The sequence below is a fragment of the Cyprinodon variegatus genome, unplaced genomic scaffold (assembly GCF_000732505.1).
Source record: "Cyprinodon variegatus isolate N-32 unplaced genomic scaffold, C_variegatus-1.0 Scaffold54, whole genome shotgun sequence".
NCBI lineage: Eukaryota > Metazoa > Chordata > Actinopteri > Cyprinodontiformes > Cyprinodontidae > Cyprinodon > Cyprinodon variegatus.
In genome coordinates, this window is record NW_015150507.1 from 93,365 (window position 1) to 104,406 (window position 11,042).

The window sequence follows — 11,042 nt, forward strand, 5'->3', positions numbered from 1 at the left end:
TATATATATATATATATATATATATATATAAAACTCATTATCAGCTGCATAAAAAGTTGGTTATATATGATTTAAGTAACTTAATATTATTACGGTACTAGCAAGAGGTAACAGTATAACATATTAGATAAAAATACTTTACCATAAAATGTTCAAATGTCCTTAAGTTGAACATGGTACATACTAGTAATTTTAAGGCTAAAGTTTCTTTGAAGTGTCATTAGTCCTTTCTGTAGTGTATTTCCACCGATCATATTTTTAAAAACAGTTTTGTCATGTGTCCTATTTTGGCTGAGAAACTATGTTTATTTTTACTTCTCTTTCCCACCGTCCTCTCATATTAGCAGTCTCGAGTAAATTTCCCATATTATTGAATTATAAAACTATATTAAATAAAAAAAAAGTTATCTGTCTACTAAAATGGAACTGTTGCTAGCATCGCAAGTTTAAATTTGATCAACTATTTGTAGTTTGCAATTGGTTGACAAGTGGTTATTTCACATGTCTTGTGTACATATCTTAAAATACCACGGATAATGGAGCTTGACTAGGATAGTCAGACGGTTTGCAGAGGTCATAAAATTTCCCCTAAAATTTCAAATCTTAATCTTGACAAGTATGGTAGTGCATAAACATTTCTAGTGAAGATCTTTAACAACACTTTAAAAAGCCTGACTCACTGTTCATAGCGATTAGGAACGTCAGCAAAATTAACAAATAAGAATTAAAGGAATTTCAGGCATTTATTTCCCTCAATACTCTTTGCAAGTTTTAGATAACAACTAGCTTTGAACTGGAATGTTACACTGCTTCAACCAAAAATCTTCTTAATGTAATTTCTCATTATATTTTTATCTATTTAATGACTTATTCATCTCATCTTTTATCAAGGCATTGCTGAAATATAAATCCTTTAAAGCTGCTTACAATGATTGTCAGCTTAGAATCCGTTGCTGCTGTATTAATAGTCAGCCTTGCCATCCCATTGGCTGCTGTGAATCCCCGAACATTTCCCGGAGTAACCACCACTGGGATACCTTCTGCTGGACTTTCGTCAGGATTAACCACTTCAACCTGTTATTAAGGGGGAAAAAAAGAATAACAAAACACATTTCATGAGAAATATAGCAGCATTAGATGGATTTATCCAAGGAATAGGTCTGGAGTAGTTTAAATTATATTTAGTGAAAGGTTAACAATGCATATTAAATATGATATGGACGATTTTTTATAGTTGATTGAGTTAGAAGCTGATGACATTGTAAACATAGAAGAAGAAAAAAATCACTGTACCGCAATATCAAAGGACATTCCTGGTTTGAAAAATTTGGGAGTTCTTGTAAAAGTAATTTTGTAGGGTGATGTGACAATCTTGATGCCTCTCAACTCCGCCTCCACCATTTCACTGCCTATAAAATAAGGAATAAACACATGTAGAGAATCGTACTCCTGGGAAAGGCTGGCTTTATCAAATAAGGAAGAGCCTCTCAGCATGAGAAGAGAAACACCTTCAGAGTATGTGAAATGATTCTTGTTTTGTTCTTCTTTACTAAATGCAACTGACTTGCAAATGTGCGTGTTTAATAAATGAACACAACTTAAGATATAAACTACTCACCGCTCTCTGTCAAGACACTAACAGACACAAAGATGGACTTTCCAACAAGATTAAGGATCTCTGGGAAGGTCTGAGTTATCTGTTCCCTTTTCAGTGTGACCTGTCCTTCTCCATTCGTAACCTGAGATCCAACACCAACAGATTATGGTCAGTCTGGATTTTTTTATTATTAACATGAAAAATATATTTAATCGAAAACTAAAATATTAAAAAGAATTTCAAGTACTCACCGGAACCCGTGTAAGAGAGTTTGGGAGGCTTTTCTTATCTTTTTCTTCCATTATACCAAAGACCACATAGGCAGTGCCATAAACTTCCTTTCCAAACAGATATCTAAAAGAAACAACAATGATATCCTTACGGGAATGCAATAGGAAAAACTAATAAGACCGCTTTATTTTCTTTAATAACTGATAAAAAGATTTCCACATACGTAGCTTTGATGTTTATGGTAAGTTTGTCGCTGTCGACATAGAAGAAAGGGACAACAGGAAGCAGTTTGACCTCGAAGCTGGGAAGCACTGCGAAATAAAGTTTTCATTTTGATGAAAAGCAAGAAAACAATGTAGAGGTGCGGTAAAAGCTTGAGTAACTGGATGCTTACCATATTCTTTGACCTCAAATTCTGCATAGTAGCTCTGCTGTGGGTTGCTTTTGAACTTTGCCACCACCTTCCATAGTCCAGGGCTATGGAAAGATTTATGTACAGTTTACAGCAAATATTTGAGAAAAAAAAATATTTAGAATACTTGCTACCTATCAATTATTTAACAATAAATCCCATTGTTCCTGGAAAAAACTGAAAGTCGCAAATTTATTCTTAATCTTAATCATCAATCCTGCATGTAAATCTCAATTTTATATATATATATCCTGACAATTTAGTATTTATTATATGACTATGATATGACTAGAAAATGTACATATTAAGTTAGCTTTTATTTAGTTATCAAAAAAGTCAAAAATAACTCACCTAACAATTTCACCAAGTTTGTAATCTCCAGAGAAAATACCAGCATTAAGAGCAACTGAATCAACAGGTATGATGATGTCCTCAGGAGTCTAAAGAAAATGCAGTTTTTAAAAGTCAGACCAACATCTCTCATGGACTGAGTGGTCCAACGAAATATTTGGGTTTTCCTGTTTTATCCATTGGCAGGTAACAAAACTCAATGTGAAACATTGAGGGCAAATTAGTTTCCAAAAATAATAAAACACATACCACAATCTCAATGTCAATAGAAGCATCAACTTGGTTCTCATTGTTCCTTTCCACGGGCTGCATTTCGGGGGTCAAACCAAACATCCTGTAATATACTAACAAAGAGAGAGTGGTTCCACTTTTACATGGCTTTTTTTCATTTACCAAGTTAAATGGTGCATTTCTGTAAAGCCTGAATTTTTTTTCCAGAGTCTTTTGAATTCCAGCATTAACCCTTGATGTAAATCGGATATATGTTGTGTTTTCAGAAGAGCTCTACACTCACCTCTGCTGTTGGGAGTATACAGGGTCTTGTCAGTCTGTATGAAGATGTAGCCAGACTGGAAGGAAACCAAAACAACTTTTTCCAGCAATCGGTCTGGAAATTGAGCTTGCACATAAACATACTGTTTTGCGCTGGGGTTCTTATCAAAGTCTCCCGCTGGAATCTGCAAGCAGATAAAAAAAATAAAACAAACAGGACATATATATTCTTGGGTCAAGGTGCATTAGTAGCCCTTTGACAGAAACATAATGCAAAGGTGTTTTACTTACAGTCACTTTTCCAAACCCCTGAAAGTTGTTCTCATTGTTGAGTAACACATCCTTCTCAGCCAGCTTCTTGTTTTTAGTAGGATGGTTCATCACAGTAATTTTGACGGGAATGTTCCCTGCAGGAGGGCAATCCTGACATTCCACAAAGATGTTTTCTGCTGTTCCTACTCGCATCAGATTGGGAGCAGACATCACTTTGCTGCAGGCGGATAAAATGGTAAATAGTTATAATGACTGATATTCTTTTGGATCATAGGCAGTTATTAAAACCCCTTTTTTCTACCTTTTACAGACTTAGCAGAATGATGAGCAGAAAAAATAAAATTATATCTGCATGCAACCTTAAAGATAAAAGATATTTTTTTCAGACCTCTTTTAAAACCACGATTGAAGACCTCTTTGTAAAAGAGAAGGACAGAATCCAAAATGCTTCGATAGGTTTAAAGAGTGACAACTCTGATATTGGCAGTTGCTGAGTCTTTAGATAACTGCTTTAGTTTGTTTTGTGTTGCGTTTTTTTGTTTTTTTTGTTTTGCAATCTCTTCTAACTTGTTTGTACAGTGGAGGACTGATCTGCAGTATGGACTTTATACTTAATGAATTATCCATTGATTATTTTGATTAAGGTCCAGCAGGGGATCAATGATGTTATTGATCATATGATGATTGTCTCTGTTTGCTGTGTCTGGAGGGAGGCAAGGTTACACGAACACAAAATTATATCAGGTCAACTTTCAGGCAAGACAACAAAATCTTATGCAACACAAGGGGCTAACTGGGCTGCAATCTACGGTATTAGCAAAAAAAAAGGTATCTACCACTAAAATTAAACTAACATTCGGCAAACAGTAAAACATCAAAGCGATTAACGTGAGAAAAAGTTATTGATATAAATTAGTGTGCAGAATTTTTATACCCTGCTACTGAACACACACTGCCCTCCGTATTTATGTTCCCCTGCTTTGTAATCAGAATCAGTTTCTGATTCTAGATTCTTATCACACTAAATTCAGCAAAAGCCTATCAAACAGCCATTAGGCAAGGTGTCCTGAAGATGTAACATGTAGGACACTGTGTCTTCAGGAGCAGGATTGAAAAAACTATAGATTTAAGGTACAATTATTAAGCAAAATATTTTCAAATATTCAAATTAATGGATAAAATACTTTTTTTGGGAATAGTTTTAAACAATTATTATCATGCCTCATAGACTTATCTACTTACAGGTTGGCTCCATCAGCCAAAGGAGCCAGGGAGGCAAAGACCAGAGAGGCCAACAGCAGAAGAAGAGTTCTCCTCATCCTCCTACCTTGTTCTGATCTGCTGCCAGTGTGAAACAGACCATTTCAGAGCACTCCTTTTATCCTCTGCATTGTCTTTGGGAAGTTCCCAATTCCCTCCGCCCCTGATGTTCCTGTCTGTTTAGCTATGTAAAATACAAACAGATTAACACAGAAATTCCCGGCAGCAGTTGAGAAATTTTTCGGTGCTGATAAAAAATTATCTTTTCTGTGAGGGAAACAAGTAAACAAAGCAAAATCAATAAAGCCTTTGAATGCAGTACTACCTTCTGGGCGCAACTTCATTTCAAAATATCAAAAACACAAAGTTGAACTGAAGTCATGATTTACTCGAAGATGTATTATTCATGTGTTGTTTGGTTTTCTTTAGACGCTCTTGCAACCTACTGTTCATATTCAGTCACAGGCTAATCATTGAACACATTTAGGATTAAATCAACAGACACAGAGAACACAGAACGCTGGCCTTGGAAAAGGTTTGTTATGCAATTCATGGAAGATTATTGGTGGGACTTTTTGGAGTTACCAGAGAGCGACTTTAGCACGTAGGTAGGTAGTGTTAAGGGGAAAAAAAGGCCCAAGTCTTAATTAAAAAAGAAATTGAGATCTGAAGTTTCTCATTAAAGTTAGCATTTTATGGAGTAGTACTCCTATGCAGTGCTAGTTTGCAGATAGGGGTGCTACTGCTGCTATTGTTGAGAAGTATCGTGTTCACTTCCTGTTTTAACTGATGAGCTGCATTGCTGTTCAGGCTGATGATGGTAGTTTCAAAGCCTGTGATCCAATGAACCAATTTGACACAATTGGCCAAAGTTCGCACCATGCTCCAAACATTCCAACAGTTTAGAATGGCGGCATCTCCTGGATAGATTTCAGAACTACAATTGAGTGGGTATCCTAATGTCTGCATTAGTTCATTAATTCCATAATAATAGTATTAGTAAAGATTATATAAATAAATAAATATTTAAAATAATAATATCTGACCTGTGAAATTGCAGTATACTTTTTTTCTCCCAATGTTTATATTTGATCAATGCTGCAATTTAAGAAATAGAAATGTCATGAAAGCAGTACAAAATGAATTTTCCTCTTTTTTACACTCTGTGTATACAAAGTGACAATAAGGTTTATCTAAGTGAAATCAATGCTACTTATGTTTCTCAACTTACTTGTTCATATAAATTTTGATTTATATTTTTGACAGCATTTAAGACATATTATACTAAGTATTTTTGTTTAGTCAAAGATGTATTTGTGCCTTGAGATGACATGTGTTGTGAATTTGGCGCTATATAAATAAACTGAATTGAAACTGAATTGAATTGAATTGAATTGTATTTGAATAAACATTCTCTAAAGCAGCAAGATGCACTATAATGCTTTAGAAGGTTTGTTTTTCCTTACTCTTGTGGTTCCTTGAGAAAACCTAAGTTAAGTCAGGAAGGGGTTTGGTTATTTTATAGATAATCTGTAAACCTTGGAAATGTTCTTGTTTTTGGTTTCATTGTTCTCCCCATACTAAAATTTATAATGAAAGTGAATGTTAGCAATAATGAAAGTGAATGTCAGCTATTTTTTATCAGCGTCTCAATGCTAAGGTCAAACTAGTTAAGACATAAATAAAGGTCTTACTTGCCTTTACAGCTGTCTAGCACAAGGTGGCGCCTTTTGTCCCTTAGTGAGCAAAGCAGAAGCCTCTCTCGATTATGGAAGTTTGTGACTTTTGTGTGTGAAATCTGGACACTTTACTCTGTAGTGGCAAGTCTTTGCAGTGTTTGTATACAAATATTATGTTTTGGGTCATTTTGACTCACACACTTCAATATGGGTAAGAGGCTGTTCAGATCAATAACAAACAGGTCTGTAAATGTACTTTATTTGTATTGCCTAATTAAATGATTGGGTAATCAATTAAGTTATAGTACAAGTTATAATACAATATGGATGGATGAATGGATGGATGGATGGATGGATGGATGGATGGATGGATGGATGGATGGATGGATGGATGGATGGATGGATGGATGATNATGGATGGATGGATGGATGGATGGATGGATGGATGGATGGATGGATGGATGGATGGATGGATGGATGGATGGATGGATACCTTGAAAGTACCTCTGTTATCCCTATAATCACAGCTTCAGCTACTACAGCTACATTACAAACTACTGATTATGGCTGTAATCTTTGTGTCATGATGGACTCGGACCAGAACCTTCATAGACACATAAAGGCGCTTGCTAAGTCAGCCTTTTATCGCCTGAAGAAAATCTCCAGAATTAAAGGACTAATGTCCAAGCAGGATCTTTAAAAACTAATTCATGCATTTATCTGTACTAGAATTGATTACTCCAATGGTGTCTTCATAGGTTTGCTTAAAAGTCTATCGGACAGCTGTAGCTGATCCAAAACACTGCTGATCTCACTAGAACTAAGAAAGTGGAACACATCAGCAAGGTTCTGAAGTCCTTCATGGCTCCCTTTAGCTCAGAGAATAGACTTCAAAAACCAGGCCTTCAGGTTCAAGCCTACTCTGTCCACCCATAACTAAAGCCAAACATTTAGAAACAGCATTTAGTTCCTATGTTCCACTGATCTAGAACACACTTTCAAAAGACTGTCAACGTTTTGAAAGCCTGAGTTCTTTGTAAGTCAAAGTTAAAAAAAAAACATTTACTTAGAACAGCAATTGACGGTTGTTATATACGGTTATTATAAGGTTTTGGTCCAATTATCTTATTTGTTTTAAACATTTTCTTTTTATCTGTATTTGCTTTTAGTCTGCTTTTATTTTTCTTCTATTCTATTAAATAATTCATGTAAAGCAATTTGAATTGTCCATTTACAGAATTGTGCTATACCAAAACACTTGCTTTGCCTTATTGCTAGATCTTCAACAGCTTTTTGTACTGCATTCCATCTTGAGAGGTCGACTAATTTCCTCACAAATCTCATTAAACGTGGCAAACTCACTGTCCATTTAATTATTCAATCCATACTTTGGAATGATTGACTCCCTCTGATATTGTGCATTAAGTGTAGAAACCCCCTCTCCCGCCTCCTCTGAAACCCACCCTGGCCTGGTTACATGACTGACTGATATGACTGATTTCTTAGGTAGTAAAATAAAATAGGGCTGGGATCTGTTTTACTTTCCGAGGACTCAACTGAAAAACTTAAACAAGCTTTGATCAACCAAAATATTATTTTTTTCTTATGTATTTGAGTTCACCTTCAGCTGTGCCACACATATAAATCAAGCAGAGGAACAGACTGGATGTAGAGAACAGCCTGGGATCAGCTGTTTTTTTAAACTGAGCTATCGGAGCTCATCAAAGCAGCTCAGGTGTCAAGATTAAAGCAAAGCAAAACAAATTAAGTCAGTCTGACTATAATATTCTTTCTGTATTTTGTTCCAAATTCATCTAGTTTAAATGTGATTATAGGGGAGTTACTCAGACGAGCTCCAGTTTTATAAATACAGGTTTATAATAGGATTTTATTTTGTATTTATTTCAGTTCCTTACTAACTTCCAGGAAACATGTTTATGTTGGGTTCTTTTATTTGAGTTGAAAAGCATACATTTATTAAAAATGAAATGCTCAATTAAAAAAATTAAGTAAAACAGTTATTGTCTGTTCCACTTTTGGACAATCATAAATACTTTTGACCGAGAGGGGGACTCATGGTACAAAAAATTGCCCAAAGGGATACTTAAGTCGAAAAAGTTTGGGAAACACTGATCTATAGGATCTATTCTAATTTAATAATCTAATAAGTTTGGAAAATACAGTAACTTAACAGCTGTAATTACGATAGTACTAAGATAATAAAGATTTCACCAAGGTTAGAGCTATACATAGTCATATCATTTCATATTATGCCTCAGTGGCAAATCATCATACCAGGAAATAGTAATGAACCCCAAAGTACAGTAAATCCAAGGTTGGAATACACAAACTTTCATGTTTGAGCTGGGAAACGTAACTGCAAGTCAGCAACAGACAGAAAAATCCAACAACACAATCCTTTAATAGAATAATGCTGTAGTGCCAAGAAAGCCAGTATTAAAGCCGAGTCAATCGAACGGTAGTGTTTGGTTGTGTTCATGTCACTTGGTGCATGTTGTTGCTCTACTTTAGAAGTGGTTCTGAACCTTATTCCAAATGCTTTACTCCTCCTGAAGCACCAGCAGGAGTGATGTCATCCCCACCTTTGAATAGCAAACATATGCTAACAGTGTTCTTTCATTCACTGACCAAAGACCTTTGGGATCTCTGTACATCATGCTGTGTTTCTAAACGCAAACGAAAAATGTTGTGTGCATGTTTTTTTTTTTTTTATAACTTACTTGCATCTTTTTTAATAAGTTATTGACAAGTTACTCATTGGTTTTGGATAAGCTACTCTAGACACCACGACTTATGAGTAACTTACACTTAACGTATGTCAACGATCACATAATTTACCTGTAACTTATGGCCCAGGTATGAACATACGCTGGCATGTCGTGTGCCAACGTGCTTCCACGTGTTTCAGTGTACTTCAGCATGCTCATAACTTATACAAAACATATCCTTAACTTATCCAAGGTATGCCAGCGTTTTTGCCAGAATTTAGGTGGCACAGAGGGGTTGTAAGGGCAAGAATATAATGACTGATTAAAAGCTGTGTACACTTCTCTTGATGTGTGGTAAGTCTAGCATAAACTGTATCTGCTATTAAATTTTTTTTCAGTGTGACTAGGTGTGTTTTAGATTTTTTTGTAGCTTTTTAATTGAATTTGAATTTTGTGTGATTTTTGAAAGTGTAAAAAATACTTTAAATGTGAGTCAGCCAGGCCATGTGATAAAGTATGTCAAACGTTGTATAAATCTTTGTTAAGATTTATACATGTTTTACACAGTCCTTTTTATTCTATACTCAAAGTGTACTGGAAAAACTATTCATATGTTCATGCAAAAATATTTTGCTGAATGAAAGTTGATATAAAATACGAACTGACAGAAAAGAAAATTACTTTTAAAGGGCAGGGGCTGAAAAGATGAGCACATGATGATTTCAATCCTTTTATTGACCATCCAAAGGTAAAGCAGAACATGCTTTAGCTGCTTGAAGAAAAGTGTCACTGCTGCCTATCATATCAAGACAAATTGTCTAGATGAAAAGACTAATCAAATAAATAATAAATGTTATCAATCGAGCCTTTTGGATTAACAATGATTTTCTATTGACCTTTCTCAGAGGTTCATTGTTTCTGTATACTCAAAATGAAGCCACAACCAGGAAGCTTTATTCACCACTTTGGCTGAAGTGCTGAAACAATTCATTGGATTAATCATGATTATCCAAATATTGAAATAATCATTAACTAATTTAGTAATCGATTAATCGTTAACTGGAGTGTAGAGACTCTGAAACATGCTTTTAGTTGACAGAGTGAGCCACCAAGAGTAGTAATTATATCAAAACAAAATTATTCAGTTAAAAAACTCCAAGAATCCACAACATGCAAAGTCCTACTTTGCATGTTGTGGATTCTTGGAGTTTTTTAACTGAATTATTTTGTTCTGATGAAGGCTTTCAGTGGATTAGCATACAAACCTTATATATAAAACGGTAGGGTATCCTGATGAGAAGTTCTAAAACATTAGTGAGTGCTAATTTTTATATTAAATGGGTAGGATAGAAATGTTTTTTTAATTTTTTTTATTTAGATTAATTTGTTTAGTGCTGTGCATAAATTCTAAACAAACACTTCAGTCCAGTCACAGGATGAATGTTTTTTGATTATTATATTTACCATAAACTCTAACCACTATGGTTTTGGGCATGTAAACATGACGAAAATAGTTTTGTCATGGTAGGATCAACAGATAGTTAATTATACATGCTATGGAAGCACATTCTGACAAAGTAGCAGAGATTGTCAGAATAATACCGTGTTGATGGGAAAGAAACCTGAAACCTTCGGTTCAGTTATTTCAGCGCAGAGTAGCCAAAAGCTTGGTGTTGCCAAGAACAGCACTGATGAAATGCCAGTGAAAAAAAGATTGTGTTATCAGAAAGAAAGTGTGAATAAGCACTGTAAAAAATTAAGTTCTTCAAACCTTCAGAAACTCCCATTCACTCTTCCTTCCACAAATACAACAGATGATCATACATGCATGTAATAAAGCATTAAACAAACTATGAGCGTAATTCTTGAAATACAGCAGCAGGATTCTGTGTGAGAAGCACAGTTCTACAGAATAACCTAATGGTTGAAGCATGAGCTCTCTCCTTCAATGGTTTCTATGTTTGTTTCTGTGCTGGGAAGTTTTTTGTTTGCTCCCCAAGTACTCTTGTTAAAAAACA

General features: G+C 35.0%; 1 protein-coding gene across 1 annotated transcript in view; it reads right to left on the reverse strand.

The window, feature by feature from the left end:
• LOC107082431 (complement C3-like) overlaps positions 1-4,716 on the reverse strand; it is a 25,897-nt gene extending 21,181 nt beyond the window's left edge. The window contains exons 1-11 of the mRNA XM_015371113.1: positions 4,599-4,716; positions 3,375-3,573; positions 3,106-3,268; positions 2,841-2,935; positions 2,592-2,680; positions 2,223-2,305; positions 2,052-2,139; positions 1,849-1,951; positions 1,619-1,739; positions 1,294-1,409; positions 928-1,074 (exon numbers count right to left, since the gene is read on the reverse strand). Coding sequence (XP_015226599.1) covers positions 928-1,074; positions 1,294-1,409; positions 1,619-1,739; positions 1,849-1,951; positions 2,052-2,139; positions 2,223-2,305; positions 2,592-2,680; positions 2,841-2,935; positions 3,106-3,268; positions 3,375-3,573; positions 4,599-4,675 — 1,281 coding nt within the window. The 5' untranslated portion in view covers positions 4,676-4,716. The remainder of the gene's footprint in view (positions 1-927; positions 1,075-1,293; positions 1,410-1,618; positions 1,740-1,848; positions 1,952-2,051; positions 2,140-2,222; positions 2,306-2,591; positions 2,681-2,840; positions 2,936-3,105; positions 3,269-3,374; positions 3,574-4,598) is intronic.
• Positions 4,717-11,042: the final 6,326 nt, after the last annotated feature.